The 23,165-nt window shown below is 48.5% G+C and overlaps 1 protein-coding gene across 1 annotated transcript in view; it reads left to right on the forward strand.

Moving 5' to 3' along the window:
- The window catches only part of LOC138246998 (polycystin-1-like), a 521,270-nt gene that overhangs the window by 260,599 nt on the left and 237,506 nt on the right, over positions 1 to 23,165 (forward strand). The window contains exons 23-26 of the mRNA XM_069201747.1: positions 13,982 to 14,123; positions 18,266 to 18,862; positions 21,639 to 21,795; positions 21,917 to 22,175. Of these exons, the coding sequence (XP_069057848.1) occupies positions 13,982 to 14,123; positions 18,266 to 18,862; positions 21,639 to 21,795; positions 21,917 to 22,175 (1,155 nt within the window). The remainder of the gene's footprint in view (positions 1 to 13,981; positions 14,124 to 18,265; positions 18,863 to 21,638; positions 21,796 to 21,916; positions 22,176 to 23,165) is intronic.

Raw genomic sequence — 23,165 nt, forward strand, 5'->3', positions numbered from 1 at the left:
CAGCCCGAACTGCCAAGCCTGGTCCTCACTGGACCGGAAACAAGCATCCTGGGACCGGTTTCGTGGTTTCACCCCTCATCAGCCAGGCTAGCTTGAATCCAGTGGCATGGGAAGCACGGGACCCACGTCTGGGCATACCCTTCCCACTTAGGGCGACAAAGCACAAACAACAAGTGATGGACGGAATGCTGAACATTGTCAAACACTCACCCCCAGTCACAGATCTGGGTTTAATCCATCGTTCTTTTGCTCACCATGCCACCCCAGTTTGGACCCAGCCATATGCAAATCAGTCTTGACCCTGTTCCTCATGGGAACAGTCTAGCCCGAACTGCAAGCCAGGTCCTCACTGGACCGGAAACAAGCATCTTGGGACTGGTTTCGGGGTTTCACCCCTCATCAGCCAGGCTAGCTTGAATCCAGTGGCATGGGAAGCACGGTACCCACGTCTGGGCATACCCTTCCCACTTAGGGCGACAAAGCACAAAGCAAAAACAACAAGTGATGGACGGAATGCTGAACATTGTCAAACACTCACCCCCAGTCATAGATCTGGGTTTAATCCATCGTTCTTTTGCTCACCATGCCACCCCAGTTTGGACCCAGCCATATGCAAATCAGTCTTGACCCTGTTCCTCATGGGAGCAGTCCAGCCCGAACTGCCAAGCCTGGTCCTCACTGGACCGGAAACAAGCATCCTGGGACCGGTTTCGTGGTTTCACCCCTCATCAGCCAGGCTAGCTTGAATCCAGTGGCATGGGAAGCACGGGGCGACAAAGCAAAAACAACAAGTGATGGACGGAATGCTGAACATTGTCAAACACTCACCCCCAGTCACAGATCTGGGTTTAATCCATCGTTCTTTTGCTCACCATGCCACCCCAGTTTGGACACAGCCATATGCAAATCAGTCTTGACCCTGTTCCTCATGGGAACAGTCCAGCCCGAACTGCCAAGCCAGGTCCTCACTGGGCCGGAAACAAGCATCCTGGGACCGGTTTCGGGGTTTCACCCCTCATCAGCCAGGCTAGCTTGAATCCAGTGGCATGGGAAGCACGGGACCCACGTCTGGGCATACCCTTCCCACTTAGGGCGACAAAGCAAAAACAACAAGTGATGGACGGAATGCTGAACATTGTCAAACACTCACCCCCAGTCACAGATCTGGGTTTAATCCATCGTTCTTTTGCTCACCATGCCACCCCAGTTTGGACCCAGCCATATGCAAATCAGTCTTGACCCTGTTCCTCATGGGAACAGTCCAGCCCGAACTGCCAAACCAGGTCCTCACTGGACCGGAAACAAGCATCCTGGGACCGGTTTCGGGGTTTCACCCCTCATCAGCCAGGCTAGCTTGAATCCAGTGGCATGGGAAGCACGGGACCCACGTCTGGGCATACCCTTCCCACTTAGGGCGACAAAGCAAAAACAACAAGTGATGGACGGAATGCTGAACATTGTCAAACACTCACCCCCAGTCACAGATCTGGGTTTAATCCATCGTTCTTTTGCTCACCATGCCACCCCAGTTTGGACCCAGCCATATGCAAATCAGTCTTGACCCTGTTCCTCATGGGAACAGTCCAGCCCGAACTGCCAAGCCAGGTCCTCACTGGACCGGAAACAAGCATCCTGGGACCGGTTTCAGGGTTTCACCCCTCATCAGCCAGGCTAGCTTGAATCCAGTGGCATGCTCTGCTGAAACACATGCACAGCTACATCGTGTTCCTCCAGGTGGAGGATTTGGCCACAGTGAAAGCTGACTTTTATGCCCTGGGACATATCCCCAACATCATTGGTGCCATTGATTGTACACATGTGGCATTTGTCTCCCCCCCCCCGGAGAAATGAACAAGTTTTCAGGAATAGAAAAAGCTATCACTCTATGAATGTGCAGATGGTGTGTTTGGCGGACCAGTACATCTCCCATGTGAATGCCAAAAATCCTGGCTCTGTGCATGACGCCTTTATCTTGAGGAATAGCAGCATCCCTTATGTGATGGGCCAACTCCAGAGGCACCGGGTGTGGCTAATAGGTGAACCCAAGGTCCCCACACACTAAGAGTAGGTGTCTGGGTATGGGGTTGTCCCTAAGGGTTAGTGTGTGTCTAACAGTTGTCCCTCGATATTTGCAGGTGACTCTGGTTACCCCAACACCTCATAGCTACTGACCCCAGTGAGGAATGCCAGGACAAGGGCAGAGGAGCGTTACAATGAGGCACATGGGAGTACAAGGAGGATTATTGAAAGGACCTTCGGCCTCCTGAAGGCCAGGTTCCAGTGCCTCCATCTGACAGGTGGCTCCCTGTACTACTCACCCAAGAAGGTGTGCCAGATCATCGTTGCATGTTGCACAACCTGGCCTTGAGACACCAGGTGCCTTTTCTGCAGGAGGATGTGCCTGGAGATGGTCTTGTGGCAGCGGTGGAGCCTGTGGACAGTGAGGAAGAGGAGGCAGAGGAAGAAGATGTTGACAACAGAAGCAATATAATTCAGCAGTACTTCCAGTGACACACAGGTAAGACACTGTAAGTTCACTTTACATTTCAGTTTTCTGTTGGACATTGTACATGGCAGCCTGTTTCCCTATGTCTATGGCCACTGACTGTACCCTTTGGCATCTCTATTTTCAGATCTCTGTGCCCCACTCTGGTTCCTGCTATGTGTACTGCTGCCCACCAAAGGTCATTCCAAAGTATATTTCACTGTGCATTTGAGTTGCAATGCTTTGATAATGTTTTACTAATACATATGTGAATCATTTGACAGACTCCAGATTAGTATTTGTTCCAAGGGTGTTTATTTAAGAGCTCATAAGTAGAGGGGGATGTGCAATGGGCTCGGCTGATGGTGGAGGAAAGTCCAGTCTCTTGGAATCACAGGTGCATTGTCCAATGGGGCATAGGAAGGGGAGTAATGGCAGTTCAAGGTGGACAGGGTGACAGAGTGGGACAGAAGGGTGACAATCAGGTGAGTCTAATTTCCTGGCGGGGATCTTGGCAATGTTCTCTGGCTTCTGCCTGGATCGTAGGGACCGTTTGCGGGGTGGTTCTCCTTCTGCAGGGGGTGGGGTGCTGGTGGCCTGTTGTTCCTGTGGCGGGGCCTCCTGCCCACTAGCGCCGGCGGAGATGGAAGGCTGTTCATCGGTTTGGCTAATGTCAGGCGCCCATTGTTGTGCCACTGCCTCCCTCATGGTCTTTCCCATATCAGCCAGCAACCCTGCAATGGTGACCAGGATGGTGTAGATGTTTTTTAGGTCATCCCTGATCCCCAGCTACTGTCCCTCCTGCAGCCGCTGGGTCTCCTGCAACTTGGCCAGTATCTGGCCCACCGTCTCCTGGGAATGGTGGTATGCTCCCAGGAAGTTGGAGAGTGCCTCGTGGAGAGTGGGTTCCCTGGGCCTGTCCTCCCCCTGTCGCACAAACAACAAGTGATGGACGGAATGCTGAACATTGTCAAACACTCACCCCCAGTCACAGATCTGGGTTTAATCCATCGTTCTTTTGCTCACCATGCCACCCCAGTTTGGACCCAGCCATATGCAAATCAGTCTTGACCCTGTTCCTCATGGGAACAGTCCAGCCCGAACTGCCAAGCCAGGTCCTCACTGGACCAGAAACAAGCATCCTGGGACCGGTTTCGGGGTTTCACCCCTCATCAGCCAGGCTAGCTTGAATCCAGTGGCATGGGAAGCATGGGACCCACGTCTGGGCATACCCTTCCCACTTAGGGCGACAACGCAAAAACAACAAGTGATGGACGGAATGCTGAACATTGTCAAACACTCACCCCCAGTCACAGATCTGGGTTTAATCCATCGTTCTTTTGCTCACCATGCCACCCCAGTTTGGACCCAGCCATATGCAAATCAGTCTTGACCCTGTTCCTCATGGGAACAGTCTAGCCCGAACTGCAAGCCAGGTCCTCACTGGACCGGAAACAAGCATCTTGGGACTGGTTTCGGGGTTTCACCCCTCATCAGCCAGGCTAGCTTGAATCCAGTGGCATGGGAAGCACGGTACCCACGTCTGGGCATACCCTTCCCACTTAGGGCGACAAAGCACAAAGCAAAAACAACAAGTGATGGACGGAATGCTGAACATTGTCAAACACTCACCCCCAGTCATAGATCTGGGTTTAATCCATCGTTCTTTTGCTCACCATGCCACCCCAGTTTGGACCCAGCCATATGCAAATCAGTCTTGACCCTGTTCCTCATGGGAACAGTCCAGCCCGAACTGCCAAGCCTGGTCCTCACTGGACCGGAAACAAGCATCCTGGGACCGGTTTAGTGGTTTCACCCCTCATCAGCCAGGCTAGCTTGAATCCAGTGGCATGGGAAGCACGGGACCCACGTCTGGGCATACCCTTCCCACTTAGGGCGACAAAGCAAAAACAACAAGTGATGGACGGAATGCTGAACATTGTCAAACACTCACCCCCAGTCACAGATCTGGGTTTAATCCATCGTTCTTTTGCTCACCATGCCACCCCAGTTTGGACCCAGCCATATGCAAATCAGTCTTGACCCTGTTCCTCATGGGAACAGTCCAGCCCGAACTGCCAAACCAGGTCCTCACTGGACCGGAAACAAGCATCCTGGGACCGGTTTCGGGGTTTCACCCCTCATCAGCCAGGCTAGCTTGAATCCAGTGGCATGGGAAGCACGGGACCCACGTCTGGGCATACCCTTCCCACTTAGGGCGACAAAGCAAAAACAACAAGTGATGGACGGAATGCTGAACATTGTCAAACACTCACCCCCAGTCACAGATCTGGGTTTAATCCATCGTTCTTTTGCTCACCATGCCACCCCAGTTTGGACCCAGCCATATGCAAATCAGTCTTGACCCTGTTCCTCATGGGAACAGTCCAGCCCGAACTGCCAAGCCAGGTCCTCACTGGACCGGAAACAAGCATCCTGGGACCAGTTTCGGGGTTTCACCCCTCATCAGCCAGGCTAGCTTGAATCCAGTGGCATGGGAAGCATGGGACCCACGTCTGGGCATACCCTTCCCACTTAGGGCGACAACGTAAAAACAACAAGTGATGGACGGAATGCTGAACATTGTCAAACACTCACCCCCAGTCACAGATCTGGGTTTAATCCATCGTTCTTTTGCTCACCATGCCACCCCAGTTTGGACCCAGCCATATGCAAATCAGTCTTGACCCTGTTCCTCATGGGAACAGTCCAGCCCGAACTGCCAAGCCAGGTCCTCACTGGACCAGAAACAAGCATCCTGGGACCGGTTTCGGGGTTTCACCCCTCATCAGCCAGGCTAGCTTGAATCCAGTGGCATGGGAAGCATGGGACCCACGTCTGGGCATACCCTTCCCACTTAGGGCGACAACGCAAAAACAACAAGTGATGGACGGAATGCTGAACATTGTCAAACACTCACCCCCAGTCACAGATCTGGGTTTAATCCATCGTTCTTTTGCTCACCATGCCACCCCAGTTTGGACCCAGCCATATGCAAATCAGTCTTGACCCTGTTCCTCATGGGAACAGTCTAGCCCGAACTGCAAGCCAGGTCCTCACTGGACCGGAAACAAGCATCTTGGGACTGGTTTCGGGGTTTCACCCCTCATCAGCCAGGCTAGCTTGAATCCAGTGGCATGGGAAGCACGGTACCCACGTCTGGGCATACCCTTCCCACTTAGGGCGACAAAGCACAAAGCAAAAACAACAAGTGATGGACGGAATGCTGAACATTGTCAAACACTCACCCCCAGTCATAGATCTGGGTTTAATCCATCGTTCTTTTGCTCACCATGCCACCCCAGTTTGGACCCAGCCATATGCAAATCAGTCTTGACCCTGTTCCTCATGGGAACAGTCCAGCCCGAACTGCCAAGCCTGGTCCTCACTGGACCGGAAACAAGCATCCTGGGACCGGTTTCGTGGTTTCACCCCTCATCAGCCAGGCTAGCTTGAATCCAGTGGCATGGGAAGCACGGGACCCACGTCTGGGCATACCCTTCCCACTTAGGGCGACAAAGCAAAAACAACAAGTGATGGACGGAATGCTGAACATTGTCAAACACTCACCCCCAGTCACAGATCTGGGTTTAATCCATCGTTCTTTTGCTCACCATGCCACCCCAGTTTGGACCCAGCCATATGCAAATCAGTCTTGACCCTGTTCCTCATGGGAACAGTCCAGCCCGAACTGCCAAACCAGGTCCTCACTGGACCGGAAACAAGCATCCTGGGACCGGTTTCGGGGTTTCACCCCTCATCAGCCAGGCTAGCTTGAATCCAGTGGCATGGGAAGCACGGGACCCACGTCTGGGCATACCCTTCCCACTTAGGGCGACAAAGCAAAAACAACAAGTGATGGACGGAATGCTGAACATTGTCAAACACTCACCCCCAGTCACAGATCTGGGTTTAATCCATCGTTCTTTTGCTCACCATGCCACCCCAGTTTGGACCCAGCCATATGCAAATCAGTCTTGACCCTGTTCCTCATGGGAACAGTCCAGCCCGAACTGCCAAGCCAGGTCCTCACTGGACCGGAAACAAGCATCCTGGGACCAGTTTCGGGGTTTCACCCCTCATCAGCCAGGCTAGCTTGAATCCAGTGGCATGGGAAGCATGGGACCCACGTCTGGGCATACCCTTCCCACTTAGGGCGACAACGTAAAAACAACAAGTGATGGACGGAATGCTGAACATTGTCAAACACTCACCCCCAGTCACAGATCTGGGTTTAATCCATCGTTCTTTTGCTCACCATGCCACCCCAGTTTGGACCCATCCATATGCAAATCAGTCTTGACCCTGTTCCTCATGGGAACAGTCCAGCCCGAACTGCCAAGCCAGGTCCTCACTGGGCCGGAAACAAGCATCCTGGGACCGGTTTCGGGGTTTCACCCCTCATCAGCCAGGCTAGCTTGAATCCAGTGGCATGGGAAGCACGGTACCCACGTCTGGGCATACCCTTCCCACTTAGGGCGACAAAGCACAAAGCAAAAACAACAAGTGATGGACGGAATGCTGAACATTGTCAAACACTCACCCCCAGTCATAGATCTGGGTTTAATCCATCGTTCTTTTGCTCACCATGCCACCCCAGTTTGGACCCAGCCATATGCAAATCAGTCTTGACCCTGTTCCTCATGGGAACAGTCCAGCCCGAACTGCCAAGCCTGGTCCTCACTGGACCGGAAACAAGCATCCTGGGACCGGTTTCGTGGTTTCACCCCTCATCAGCCAGGCTAGCTTGAATCCAGTGGCATGGGAAGCACGGGACCCACGTCTGGGCATACCCTTCCCACTTAGGGCGACAAAGCACAAACAACAAGTGATGGACGGAATGCTGAACATTGTCAAACACTCACCCCCAGTCACAGATCTGGGTTTAATCCATCGTTCTTTTGCTCACCATGCCACCCCAGTTTGGACCCAGCCATATGCAAATCAGTCTTGACCCTGTTCCTCATGGGAACAGTCTAGCCCGAACTGCAAGCCAGGTCCTCACTGGACCGGAAACAAGCATCTTGGGACTGGTTTCGGGGTTTCACCCCTCATCAGCCAGGCTAGCTTGAATCCAGTGGCATGGGAAGCACGGTACCCACGTCTGGGCATACCCTTCCCACTTAGGGCGACAAAGCACAAAGCAAAAACAACAAGTGATGGACGGAATGCTGAACATTGTCAAACACTCACCCCCAGTCATAGATCTGGGTTTAATCCATCGTTCTTTTGCTCACCATGCCACCCCAGTTTGGACCCAGCCATATGCAAATCAGTCTTGACCCTGTTCCTCATGGGAACAGTCCAGCCCGAACTGCCAAGCCTGGTCCTCACTGGACCGGAAACAAGCATCCTGGGACCGGTTTCGTGGTTTCACCCCTCATCAGCCAGGCTAGCTTGAATCCAGTGGCATGGGAAGCACGGGACCCACGTCTGGGCATACCCTTCCCACTTAGGGCGACAAAGCAAAAACAACAAGTGATGGACGGAATGCTGAACATTGTCAAACACTCACCCCCAGTCACAGATCTGGGTTTAATCCATCGTTCTTTTGCTCACCATGCCACCCCAGTTTGGACACAGCCATATGCAAATCAGTCTTGACCCTGTTCCTCATGGGAACAGTCCAGCCCGAACTGCCAAGCCAGGTCCTCACTGGGCCGGAAACAAGCATCCTGGGACCGGTTTCGGGGTTTCACCCCTCATCAGCCAGGCTAGCTTGAATCCAGTGGCATGGGAAGCACGGGACCCACGTCTGGGCATACCCTTCCCACTTAGGGCGACAAAGCAAAAACAACAAGTGATGGACGGAATGCTGAACATTGTCAAACACTCACCCCCAGTCACAGATCTGGGTTTAATCCATCGTTCTTTTGCTCACCATGCCACCCCAGTTTGGACCCAGCCATATGCAAATCAGTCTTGACCCTGTTCCTCATGGGAACAGTCCAGCCCGAACTGCCAAACCAGGTCCTCACTGGACCGGAAACAAGCATCCTGGGACCGGTTTCGGGGTTTCACCCCTCATCAGCCAGGCTAGCTTGAATCCAGTGGCATGGGAAGCACGGGACCCACGTCTGGGCATACCCTTCCCACTTAGGGCGACAAAGCAAAAACAACAAGTGATGGACGGAATGCTGAACATTGTCAAACACTCACCCCCAGTCACAGATCTGGGTTTAATCCATCGTTCTTTTGCTCACCATGCCACCCCAGTTTGGACCCAGCCATATGCAATTCAGTCTTGACCCTGTTCCTCATGGGAACAGTCCAGCCCGAACTGCCAAGCCAGGTCCTCACTGGACCGGAAACAAGCATCCTGGGACCGGTTTCAGGGTTTCACCCCTCATCAGCCAGGCTAGCTTGAATCCAGTGGCATGGGAAGCACGGGACCCACGTCTGGGCATACCCTTCCCACTTAGGGCGACAAAGCAAAAACAACAAGTGATGGACGGAATGCTGAACATTGTCAAACACTCACCCCCAGTCACAGATCTGGGTTTAATCCATCGTTCTTTTGCTCACTATGCCACCCCAGTTTGGACCCAGCCATATGCAAATCAGTCTTGACCCTGTTCCCCATGGGAACAGTCCAGCCCGAACTGCCAAGCCAGGTCCTCACTGGACCGGAAACAAGCATCCTGGGACCGGTTTTGGGGTTTCACCCCTCATCAGCCAGGCTAGCTTGAATCCAGTGGCATGGATCTGGGTCCCGTGCTTCCCATGCCACTGGATTCAAGCTAGTCTGGCTGATGAAGGGTGAAACCCAGAAACCGGTCCCAGGATGCTTGTTTCCAGTCCAGGGAAGACCTGGCCTAGCAGTTCGGGCTGGACTGTTCCCATGGGGAACAGGGTCAAGACTGATTTGCATATGGCTGGGTCCAAACTGGAATGGCATGGGCAGCAAAAAAATGATGGATTTAGGCCCAGATCACTGTACTGGGGGTGAATGTTTGACAATGTTCAGCATTCCGTCCATCACTTGTTGTTTTTGCACTCCCCCTGTCGCACAGCAGTCCTCCCAGCTTCCCTGTTGTCCTGTGCCTCTGTCCCCTGAACCGTGTTCCCACTGCCACTGACCCCAGGTCTCTGATCGTCCTGGGTTTGTGGGGTTTCCTGGGGTCCCTGTAGTGGTGGACACACTGCTGATTGACGTGTCCTGGGGACAGTGGCATGGGCCCGCTGGGTGGGTGCTGTGCTGGTGTCCCAGGTCTCTGATCGTCATGGGTTTGTGGGGTTTCCTGGGGTCCCTGTAGTGGTGGACACACTGCTGATTGACGTGTTCTGGGGACAGTGGCATGGGCCCGCTGGGTGGGTGCTGTGCTGGTGTTTTCCGAGGGGGGAGGCTCTGTGGTGGGTTGGGACTGTGGCAGGGGAACCGACTGTCCAGAGGTCCCGGATTGGCCAGGTTGGTCATCCTGATCCAGGCGTGCAGAGCTGCTGTCATCACTGTGGGCCTCTTCAAGGGGGGGTGACTGGATGTAGCTGGCACCTCCTCTCCGGTGACGTTGAGTATGGGTCCTGTGGGGATGCAAATGCAGTGTTATTGTATCAGCGTGTGCCATCTTGTGCATGGGTGTGTTTACCTGCATGATTGTGATTTCCCTGTCAGCTTGGCCTTGTGTGAGTGGTGATTTTGTGGGCTGGGTGAGTCTCTCTACTGGGCATGCTGTGGTGATGGGTGTCCATGGAGGTCTGTGTTGGGAGTACATGCATTGGTGTTACATGCAGGGCTTGGTATTGGGATGGAGGGGTTGTGATGGTGGAGTATGTTTGAGGTGGTGGAGTGATGGGGGTGAGGGTAGGGGTAGGAGTTTGTGATGGCATGCAGGTAGGGTGGGGGGATAAAGTAGTAACAATTTGACTTACCAGTGTCCAGTCCTCCTGCTACTCCTGCGATGCCCTCAGGATGCATTATTGCCAAGACTTGCTCCTCCCATGTTGTTAGTTGTGGGTGAGGAGGTGGGGTGTCCACCGCCAGTCCTCTGTACTGCTACCCGGTGTCTTGCAACCACGGAACGCACCTTCCCCCGTAGGTCGTTCCACCTCTTCCTGATGTCATCCCTTGTTCTGGGGTTCTGTCCCACGGCGTTGACCCTGTCCACGATTCTCCACCATAGCTCCATCTCCCTAGCAATGGACGTCTGCTGCACCTGTGATCCGAATAGCTGTGGCTCTACCCAGATAATTCCCTCCACCATGACTCTTAGCTCCTCCTCTGAAAATCTGGGGTGTCTTTGGGGTGCCATGGATGTGGTGTGAGTGATATGTGTGAGGATGTATGGGTGATGTGTTGGGGTGTATGCTGTGATCTGCGTGGATGGTGTATGGGTAGTGGTGTTCTGTGGCTCAGAGGCTCAGATTGAGTGGGTGCTCCTGACTTGTGTCTCTCTGTGTTAGCAATCTTGTTTTTCGTTGAAAGGGTTGTGGGTAATGTGGGTGGGTGTTTTATAGTGGTGTGAGTGTGTGGGTGTGGTGTGTGTATATGTGTCAGAAGTGTGTAGGTTTGAATTGTCCAATGTGGTGGTGTTTTGTTAATGTGTGTGTACTTTGAGCACAGCGGTGTGTACCTCCAATTGTTTACTGCATTTGAAAGACCGCTGCGTTGATTCGTGGGTCGTGATACTGTGGGCGTATTCCTGTTGGCGTAACGGTGTGGGTTTTGCTATTGCCAGTTTATTACTGACCTTTGGGCTGGCGGACTTCTGTGGGTGTCTGTATAGTGGCGGAGTTCTCTGGGTGGGTCATAATACCCGTAGCGGAATACCGCTGTGGGCACGGTATGTTGGCAGCCGTCAGTATGGCGGTAGGTGGCATTTACCGCCACGGTTGTAATGAGGGCCTAAGTTATTTGCCCAGAATCACACGATGTTTAGCCGATGCCAAGACTCAAACCTGGCTCCCTCAGTGCTGTGAGGCAGCTCAGGCCATTATGGCACACCCTCTACACATCCATGTACAACCAACCGAGAGATGCAACCCTCTACTATGAACACGCTACAGGTGCCAGCACGACTGCTGTGTGATTGCCTCAAAATGATTGCATGCCTCCATTTCATACACTCAAAAAATGGCTGCATATGCACACCCCAGATATTGAATCATATCTGCATTATGGACACACAACAGGTTTCTGGACCTCCGTAGCATGCATTCCAGAAATCATCTAGTGTGCAAGCACCTTGGAGATGATTAGTAAGCTAACATAACACTCCTGGAATGGCTGAAAATCTGAAATGTGTACATCTAAGAAGTGCCTGCTTCTGTGTATTAGAGGCAAGGGAGTAACTCATCCATCATCTATGCATGCATCCATCCACCCAAACATCCATCCTTTGATTTACTCATCATCAATAAAAGTTTTCATCTGTCATTTGATTATTTTGTTCATGCATCCATTCATTCATCCACCATCTATCAATACTCTCAGTTTCCATCCATCCATCTTCTCAGATTCCCATTTACTCCTCCATCTTTCACCCACCCATTCATCCTCTCAGATTTCCATTTACTCTGCCATCCTTTCACTAATCCAGCCATCCTTTCAGATTTCCATTTACTCTGCTATACTTCCATCCGTCCATTTTCTCAGATTCCCATTTACTCTTCCACCTTTCACCCACCCGTCCATCCTCTCAGATTTCCATTTATTCTGCCATCCTTTCATCCATGCATCTTCCAGTCCTCTCACCCATTGATCCACCCATTCTTTTTCCCACCCTTACACCAATCCTTTCACCCACACACCCATCCTTTCACCCACCAATCCTTTCATCAGCTATCCATCCATCCTTTCACCCACCCATCCACTCACCCTTTTACCCACTGACCCCATCCTAACCAGCCATCCATGCTTTTACCCCATCCATGCTTTTACCCACCCCATTCCTTTCCCCAACCTATCTATCCTTTCACCCACTGATTTATCCATCCATCCTTTCACCCAACCATCCATGCATCCTTCACCCTCCCATCATTTCATCCACCCATCCATCCTTTTACTCACCCATCCTTTCACCCATTCATCCAGCCATACTTTTGTCCACCCATTTTTTTACTCACTCATCCATCTTTCCATCCACCCATCATTTCCCCACTCATCCATCCTTTCATCCAAACATACTCTCACTCATTCACCTTTTCACCCACCCATGCATCCACTCGTTCATCTTTCTATCAACACATTTTTCTTTCGTCTTAGCATTAATTGTGATATTTTATCTGCTAAGTTGCAAACAATTGGAGACCATGAAGAACCCTACCCCAGCTGTAACTGCTAAATTAGGGGGTTTGCAATGCCCTTGATTAGAGCCATTAAGGGCCTGATTTATGAAAGGTTAGCACCGCCTTTGCCTCATTTTTTGACGCAAAAGCAGTGCAACCTTACAAAATATAATTATATTTTGGGGTTTGTGCCGCTTTTGCGTCAAAAAATGAGGCAAAGGTGGCGCTAATGTGTCATAAATCAGGCCTTAAGTGTCTGCATGTTTACATTATATGTAAACACAAACTAATTGCAGTTTGCACATGCAAGGTGCATACATTTGACTGGGTTGTGAATGCAGGAGACATTACCATGACATTTGAGTGTGGATATTAGAGTCTATAAGGTCCATGCTTATTTAGCTGGAGAGGTAAGGTCATTGCAGTAGCTTACTGAAGACACATGTAATCAGAGTGTGGCAGCATGCCTTTAATAGCTATAGGAAAGTAGTGCAAAATCCAGTGGCGGCGGCCGCAAATCTCAAGTGGGGGGTGGGGAAGATGGAGCATTAGGGAAAAAAGAAAGAAAAAAAAGGTAGCTGTCCTGCCGGCGACACTGCCGGCCGCTGCGCTCCTCTTCTCTCCTGCTCGTGTCCCAGCAGTCCCTGGGACACCAGCACAAGATCCCCACGCAATCCTGGCACTGCCTTCATGCTATACCTAGCATGAGAGCTGTGCCAGGATTTGTCTGAGCGGCTAGGTCTGCCTCTCAGACAGTGCATGGGAGTCTGTGCTGTTTCTCCAACTTGGCTGTACAACACAACTGGGTTGGAGAAACCTAAGTACTCGTATCAGTTTGGCCGGCCTAAGACGGCCGGTCAAACTGACATGCGCACTGACATGTGCACTTTTAAGTGCACTCCACTACTCCTCCCACCCATGGCTCGGCCCTACACCCTCCCTGCTGCTGGCTTCAGCCAGGGGGCGGCGCTCCTACACCATTGCGGAGGAGCCGCCGCTGGCAAAATCGGTAAGCAGTATGAATTGCTAAATGTGGTAGGCTACCACCTGAATTAGTAGGGATGGCAAATATGATTCTAATGGTTTACAATAGGAGGCAGCAGTAGAAAGTCCTACAGCAACGTGAAATGGCCTAAAAATAAGAGAATGTAATGAGGGTTTGAGAGCAGGCGACCAGACGGGCTATATGTGGGTCAGTGTTGGGTTGGTTTACTCAAGATACCTCACCCTGATGAAACAATGCATTGCCTCCCTCTGTTTTCTCTGGTACAGACAGTCCCTGAAGAGTTGACGCATAGGAGCCGTGCACGGGTGCTGGAAGCTGCTCAGAGGATGATCCATGTTATCAGCAATGAGACTGAAGAAGGACATGAGACACCAGTACATGCGGGCAGAAACATCCTGGGAATTCTGGGTAAGTGGTGGATCCCCTAGACCGTCTGGAACACTTTACACCCTGATTGCACCTCTGCCCAAGCGATAATGATGGGCAAGCTCATATGATAGGGAACAAAGTTACCGCCTCAAAAACTATCATAGGCAATCTCAATGTCTCTGGCAATAGTAATTTGCTTTCAACAGCTCATCTTCCAGTAATAAAGCTCACTGAGTTAATGTGCCTACTGCAGGGATTTGTCTGCAAAATCATGACCACAGGTTTGCATACCACAGCACCCACTCAGAATTTGATCTTTCTGGGGTCAATGAATAAATGCCAATGAGTTGCTCAATAACAAAATCTGTCAGCATCGTAACTTGTCCATCTGAGCATAATAATGGAGTAAAGGGTCACTGCAACCTGCACGAGCAAAATGAACTTTCCTTAAGACCCCCCCCCCACAAATGTGGCCTTTCTTTTAAAAATAATGTCCTGCCCCTAAGAGGAAAAGATGTATAAACTCTCCTTTCAAAAACCAAATATAAACTCTAACTAAAAAAGAACAGAAATGTCAACTGTCATGAAAAAAGACAGGTTAAACTCTTCTTCTTAAAAACCCTAGAAATCTGATATCTTCTTCCATAAAAAAACGGAAAAATAAGAGCTCTTTTAAAAGAACCTCAGTAGTATGAAAAACCGAAACAAGTAAGAAAAAAAATTGCCAGAACATCCCATGAAATATTGAACAAGATATATTATAGAAACCCTGAAATGTGATCTTTTTTCCAAAGAAACCCAGAAACTGAACTTCAGAACTATTCCAATACAATCCCTCCATCCAGAGAAATCCAGTTTGATCCCTCTGTCCCATGGACCTCAAAATTATGGCTCCTTTCAAAGAAGGCCAATATGAACTCACTTTACAGGAAACTTTCGAGTTATAAATACTCCTTTCAAACAAACCAAAAAGTATTTCGAGGTTCTGCCACACCCCTCTTGTTCTAAGAACTCCTCTCTCAACTATTCTTGGTATAGTAAATGGTCTTTTCGGCAAAACCTAGCAATAAAAAACAGCTGCCGAATATCAAAGTAAAAAAAAAAACATTATTTCAAGAGAACTCCAATAAAAGGGTCTCTCCATCCAAAAAAACTAATCAAAATGTTTTTCTCTAAGTATACATAACTTTCCTCCCAAAACATTCAACTAAACTCAAGTTGCCCCCAACAATACCAGCAAGTAATGCTTCTTTTAAAGAAGCCAGCATTTGAGATTATTTCCTCAGTAAATGCTTGTAGGAAGTTGGCTCTGTATGTACTATTTCAAAGTAAGAAATAGCATGCACAGAGTCCAAGGGTTCCCCTTAGAGGTAAGATAGTGGCAAAAAGAAATAATTCCAATGCTCTATTTTGTGGTAGTGTGGTCGAGCAGTAGGCTTATCAGAGGGTAGTGTTAAACATTTGTTGTACACACACAGGCAATAAATGGGGAACACACACTCAAAGACAATTCCAGGCCAATAGGTTTTTATATAGAAAAATATATTTTCTTAGTTTATTTTAAGAACCACAGGTTCAAGATTTACAAACAATACTTTAAATGAAAGGTATTTCACTTAGGAACTTTAGGAACTTTGAATTAGCAAAATAGCATATACAGTTTTCACACAAATGGAAATAAGCTATTTTAAAACTGGACACAGTGCAATATTCAACAGTTCCTGGGGGAGGTAAGTGTTTGTTAGTTTTTCAGGTAAGTAAACCACCTACAGGGTTCAAAGTTGGGTCCAAGGTAGCCCACCGTTGGGGGTTCAGAGCAACCCCAAAGTTACCACACCAGCAGCTCAGGGCCGGTCAGGTGCAGAGGTCAAAGTGGTGCCCAAAACGCATAGGCTTCAATGGAGAAGGGGGTGCCCCGGTTCCAGTCTGCCAGCAGGTAAGTACCCGCGTCTTCGGAGGGCAGACCAGGGGGGTTTTGTAGGGCACTGGGGGGGGACACAAGTCAGCACAAAAAGTACACACTCAGCGGCACGGTGCGGCCGGGTGCAGAGTGCAAACAGGCGTCGGGTTTGCAATGGAGTTCAATGGGAGGCCCAGGGGTCTCTTCAGCGAAGCAGGCAGGCAAGGGGGGGGCTCCTCGGGGTAGCCACCACCTGGGCAAGGGAGAGGGCCTCCTGGGGGTCGCTCCTGCACTGGAGGTCGGATCCTTCAGGTCCTGGGGGCTGTGGGTGCAGTGTCCTTACCAGGTGTCGGGTTCTTAGAAGCAGGCAGTCGCGGTCAGGGGGAGCCTCTATATTCCCTCTGCAGGCGTCGCTGTGGGGGCTCAGGGCGGTCAACTCTGGCTACTCACAGGCTCGCAGTCGCTGGGGAGTCCTCCCTGTAGCGTTGTTTCTCCACAAGTCGAGCCGGGCGCGTCGGGTGCAGAGTCCAAAGTCTCACGCTTCCGGCGGGAAACGTGTTGTTTTTAAAAGTTGCTTCTTTGTTGCAAAGATGTTTCTTCTTTGGAGCAGTGCCACTGTCCTCAGGAGTTCTTGGTCCTTTTAGATGCAGGGTAGTCCTCTGAGGCTTCAGAGGTCGCTGGACCCTGTGGAATGTGTCGCTGTTGCAGTTTTTCTTGAAGTGGGGAGACAGGCCGATAGGGCTGGGGCCAAATCAGTTGGTGTCTCCGTCTTCTCTGCAGGGCTTTCAGGTCAGCAGTCTTTCTTAGGTTCTGGGAGCCCCTAAATACTCAATTTAGGGGTGTGTTTAGGTCTGGGGGTTAGTAGCCAATGGCTACTAGCCCTGAGGGTGGCTACACCCTCTTTGTGCCTCCTCCCTGGGGGGAGGGGGGCACATCCCTAATCCTATTGGGGGAATCCTCCATCTGCAAGATGGAGGATTTCTAAAAGTCAGAGTCACCTCAGCTCAGGACACCTTAGGGGCTGTCCTGACTGGCCAGTGACTCCTCCTTGTTTTTCTCATTATCTCCTCCGGCCTTGCTGCCAAAAGTGGGGCCGTGGCCGGAGGGGGCAGGCAACTCCACTAGCTGGAGTGCCCTGGGGTGCTGTAACAAAGGGGGTGAGCCTTTGAGGCTCATCGCCAGGTGTTACAGTTCCAGCAGGGGGAAGTGAGGAGCACCTCTACCCAGTACAGGCTTTGTTACTAGCCACAGAGTGACAAAGGCACTCTCCCCATGTGGCCAGCAACATGTCTGGTGTGTGGCAGGCTGGTAAAACTAGTCAGCCCACACTGGAAGTCGGGTATGTTTTCAGGGGGCATCTCTAAGATGCCCTCTGGGGTGTATTTCACAATAAAATGTACACTGGCATCAGTGTGCATTTATTGTGCTGAGAAGTTTGATACCAAACTTCCCAGTTTTCAGTGTAGCTATTATGGTGCTGTGGAGTTCATGTTTGACAGACTCCCAGACCATATACTCTTATGGCTACCCTGCACTTACAATGTCTAAGGTTTTGCTTAGACACTGCAGGGGCATAGTGCTCATGCACCTATGCCCTCACCTATGGTATAGTGCACCCTGCCTTAGGGCTGTAAGGCCTGCTAGAGGGGTGACTTATCTATGCCATAGGCAGTGTGAGGTTGGCATGGCACCCTGAGGGGAGTGCCATGTCGACTTAGTCATTTTCTCCCCACCAGCCCACACAAGCTGGCAAGCAGTGTGTCTGGGCTGAGTGGGGGGTCCCCAGGGTGGCATAAGACATGCTGCATCCCTTAGAGACCTTCCCTGGCATCAGGGCCCTTGGTACCAGGGGTACCAGTTACAAGGTACTTACCTGGATGCCAGGGTGTGCCAATTGTGGAAACAAAGGTACAGGTTAGGGAAAGAACACTGGTGCTGGGGCCTGGTTAGCAGGCCTCAGCACACTTTCAAATCATAACTTGGCATCAGCAAAGGCAAAAAGTCAGGGGGTAACCATGCCAAGGAGGCATTTCCATACAATGCTAGTGATGAAAATAATGTTTTAGCTGAACTCCACTTACAATAACGCTTGCTGAGGTATAACTCCATGAATATGAGTCCCTGTTGATCAGGATGGGCTCCACTTTGGAGGATGAGAACATGTGTGGTATGGGATCAGAATGTGTTTAGAAGAAACATGTTGTAAAAGGAACATGTTGTTAAGAGTTCATTCTAAGCCTGGCATTTTTCTGTTCTCTGTAACTTCTTCTTACTTTTCCAGGTCAGACACTATCTGCCCTTGACATTGGCCACAATGACCCGATGATTTGCTCCGATGGTGGAGTCTGTGGAGCCGCAGTGTCTGCCTTTAATCTCACACAAGCCCTGGTAAAGTCCTTGATGAAGTCCAGAGTCCTGAACGAGGAGACACTATCCCTTACTACTTCTGAAATAAATGTCCAAGGGAAGCGCGCTGCTTCCAGAGATCTCCTTTGCATGCATCCATCTGAGCGCTGTCTGTTCCTTTTGCCTGACGCCTTCGCTGCCCAATTGGCTGGCAGTGGAGAGCTTGTCCAGGTGATGATAGACTATGACTTCAAACTTCACCCATTCCACCCTGTCACCAACACCTCCATCTCCACTCACTTGGCCTCCCTAGAGTTCAGTACTCCGTCCGGCGCAACAGTTCCAGTTTCAAATTTGTCAGAGGAGGCGGCTATCCTTGTCAGACTGCCCACAGGGAACAACACCCACATGAACAACAGCGAGCTGGTGCTCTTGATTCCAGCAGGAGAATCTGTGAACTTCTCAGTGACGGCAGACCCCGGAAGCAGCAATGCCAGAGTACATATTCACATTCACATAACTCTTCCTGTGGGTAAGTGCTCACTTGCAGCTGATGGGTATATGTGCCCTCCTTTGAAAGCCAGTATGCTTTTGTCTTTCATGGCTATTTGAGACATGAAGGCTGGTGGTTGCTAGAGGTTAGTATGCAAGCTATTGCCAGTGGAATAGTGGGTTGTCTAGAAGAATATTGCCAGCAAACATATTGAGCGGTACAAATATATTTTCACAAAACATTGTTTACCTCAATATTATGTTTCTATACTTATAATAAGAACAAACAAAATATTGTGTCAAAAATATTGTGAAAAAGAATGTCGACGATAGACAGGTAAGAATATTTTTTTTAGAAATATCAGCTTAAAGTAATTTATTTTAAATAGCTAATTAGTTAAAAATAATACAGCATTGAATAAATAATTGTGATCATGTATTTAATATATGTACATATATATATATATATATATACATAAATAAACGTATATATAAATATATATAGTTACATACATATATATTTACACACAAACATATGACCATAATAAATAAATATGTTTTTAAATACATTCAATTCTAAATATAAGCAGTAAAATAAACTGAAAATTAGCAAACATATTTATAATCAACAAAAAGATGTAACCTAATTTAAATATGAAACAAAAAAAACGTATAATAGTTTTATTTATTACGGAACACTAAATATAGAAATAATAATATACACACATTTTTAGAAAAAAATATTAACAATATTTTAACAATTAAAAAAATTACAAAACTAATATTAACAGAAACAAAAAATAAATGTAAATAATAGAAACTTAATAACAAACAGAATTTGTTCATACAGAACCTGATGATGCCTTATTGAGAAATGGAAGGAAAAGGAAAGGAAATTAACCCCAATGTCTTGTCTGATAACTCTTCTGACAAATCATTGCTATACTTAAAATGTCCCACATCAATCCTTTACTCCTATAACATGTTGGTAATATGATTGCAAAACCAGTTTTATATATCCATGTTGTAGACTCCTTTCTGCATCATATGCCTCTGTAGTACTACAGATCTTCCTTGCCCATAAAAATTTCCCATACGGGATCCTATTTATTAACTTTGCTATATGTGAACTATAGGAGGGAGTAAAATATTGCCTGCCCTACTCTTACGGTATAATTTACACTCTAGTTTACATCCAGCAAAGTTAATAAACCATATGGGGATCTTTATTTTTTGCCACAGATTTGTGGATCCTCCAGAAATTTGCATACAGTGGAGTGGCATAGAGTTGGGTGGTGGCATACAGTGGAATAGTGTAAAGTGGAGTGGTGTACAGTGGAATAGTATAGATTGGAGTGGCGTAGAGTGGAGTGGAGTAGAGTAGAATGGCGTAGAGTGGAATACCGTACAGTGGAGTGCGTACAGTCTAATACTGTGCATTGAAGTGGCATGTTGTAGAGTAGAGTGAAGTGGCCTGCAGTGGAGTGTCATAGACTGGAGTGTTGTAAAGTTCAGTAGCAATTTGTAGAGTAGAGTGGTGTAGAGTGATATGGTGTAAAATGGAGTGGCGTACAGTGGAATTGCATACAGAGGAGTAGAGTAGAATAACGCACAATGGAGTGGAGTAAAGTGGAGTGGCATAAAGGGAAGTGGCATAGAGGGGAGTTGTATTCAGTGGAATACCATGGGGTGGAGTAGTATAGAGTGAAGTGGTGTAGAGTGGAGTGGTGTGGAGTAGAGTGGTGTACAGTGGAGTACCATGGAGTTTAGTGGCCTACATTGGAGTGGCATACAGTTGAATAGCGTATAGTCGAGTGGCATAGACTGGAGTGGCGTACAGTGGAGTACCATGCCAGAGTAGAGTGGATTAGTGCAAAGTGGAGTGGCATGTTGTAGAGTAAAGTGGAGTGGCATACAGTGGAGTGGCATAGACTGGAGTAGCATGGAGTCGGTTGGTGTGTCGTAAAGTGGAGTGGTGTAGAGTGGGTTAGAAGCTAATGGCTGGTTTTAGAAACATAAAAGCCATGTTGTTTTTATTACACTTTGCCTTGAAACAATATTAAATACAAAAACATTGTTAAAACGATATTATAGTCTTACCTTAGATATGATATTTTGTTATTCACCATACTTTTGACATAATATTCATGTTACAGGATATTTTTAATCTGATACGTTGGTCTTTCACTAGATTAGTGTACCGCCTGCTGATTCATTAGCGGAGCTCCAATGGGATTATGCACCCTGTACACAGACATATGGTTACATGGAAAGATCAAGGATCCTGGGAAGTCAACAAGTAAATCAGTATTACATGAGCAATTTAACTCTTGAGGTATAAGCGCTTGATTTTCTGGCACCCCCTCTTCCAATTATGTAAACCAGTGAGTAGATAGAGCAGTCAGTGCATCAAGCATCAAGTTTCTTCACTGATAAATGCATTGGGTACTTTAACATGGGTACCAAGGAAGCAGGCAGGAAGATGGAAAGCTCATTAATGATTTGGAACTATCAGGACAACCAATACTAATAGTAAATAGCTGAAATAATGTAGCATACAGAGCCACTGTAGAGGCCTCCATGCACTGCGGCTGATCATGGCCATGGTTAAGGACTCATCTTCACTGCCGTGGCATAAGAATCTCCTTCATTCAATGTGTAGTTTGACATCACGGTTGCAAACACACTGCAACATGGTCATGTGTACAAGTAGTTGTACACAATGTTTTAATGATGGTGCATAGTGCAAAACAAGTGTCACATTTAAGTGTGAAATCTACAGCACTGATTGTATTTTTGTCATTTATTCCACACAGGTTTTGATCACACTCATGAGAGTAATCCATCTATTTCCATATATGGCCGCAATGCTTCCCTTACCAGTGAGTTCTCACCACAATGGAGACGGAAAGTTATCTTCTCCAGAGGTGAGGGTGGCTTCACTCGAGAACTCACTGTATTAATCTCACCCACGTAAGTATCAATGCCTAGAATGTTACCATCAGAAACACAATAGTAACCATGCAGTGCCCCCTTTCTGACACTGTTTATGTTCTGTGATTACCTCATTGAGAGTGTTTTGCTTTCTTTCCAGCCCCAGCTTCAAAGGCTTCTCTTTTGACCATCATATCAATGTCTTCAGCCATTATTTGGCAGCACCAGCCAAAGCCACAGTCACCTTGTTCTCCAGCCTCTGCCAGTACTTCCATTTTCCAAGCCAAAGCTGGCGCACCGATGGAGTGACTTCGACAGATGCAACAACTCATAGTGAGGTCATGTGCCGGACAGAACACCTCACTCTTTTCGGTGCCAGCCTCTTTGTACCCCTCAACTCAGTGGTGTTCCTGCCACCGGTGAGCTCTTTTGCATGAAGAGACAGTTGGTATAGGAGTATCTAAACTCTTTATCTATTATTATGAAAGAAGACAGGTCACCATACAGTCTTGGTTCAAAGAATGGAATTGTGCTTGGTACGCAAAAGGAATTTCCACCCATGCGTGCACGCTGCACCACACCTTTTCCAGGTTTAGAAGCTTCCATGGTATCATATTTTCACTATTGCCAACCAGCTTCATTTCTCCAGTTTCCAAATTGAAACTTATTAAAGTCCAACACTTTTGACACAGAGTTTCTCGTAGTCCTTTGTTTGGACCCTCGCATAAAAAATAACCATTGCAGGAACCTTTTAGATTAATCCATAATGTCTTGGACGTAGCCTCCAAATCATATCTCACTAGCAGCCTCAATCCACGCCCACAGCCTTGGTTCACCATTCTTTCTACATACAACATAAAAAGCTTGGACCCTTCTCGGCAAAGGGGAAGCTATCACACACTGACTTGCTATAATTGTTACCACCCCACCTTTACCTCCTATTACAAGTGACCATATCATCACACTTTCAAACTAACATACTCACTTTTGTGTAAAGTTCTCCAAACCTGCAATCTCCCTTCGTGTCTTCATACTTCACAATTGCACAACCTGCTCATGTCAAGACAATAGCTGCTCAACCTCCGTCTCCTCTCAAATTGAAACAATATGGATCTTCCTCTCACCTTTCGTCCCTTCTCCCTTTCCACTTCTTAACCACATCTTACTTGCCCCCTTTTCTCTCCGCATCAATGACACCCATTTATAATGACTTCCTCATTCTGTGCACATTTGCCCTCTAATTGTTATTGCCCTTATGCCTCTGGTACTCCAGAAACTTTCTCAACTATTCAACAGGTCCTGTCAGCAGCATAAACCATCTATTTTAAAACCAATGTGTTGATCGCTATGAATAAGGAGCCTTCAACTGGTTACTCGTGCATATGATGCCTCTAAGATTGTCCTTGGCT

The sequence above is a fragment of the Pleurodeles waltl genome, chromosome 7, assembly GCF_031143425.1.
Source record: "Pleurodeles waltl isolate 20211129_DDA chromosome 7, aPleWal1.hap1.20221129, whole genome shotgun sequence".
Taxonomy (NCBI): Eukaryota; Metazoa; Chordata; class Amphibia; order Caudata; family Salamandridae; genus Pleurodeles; species Pleurodeles waltl.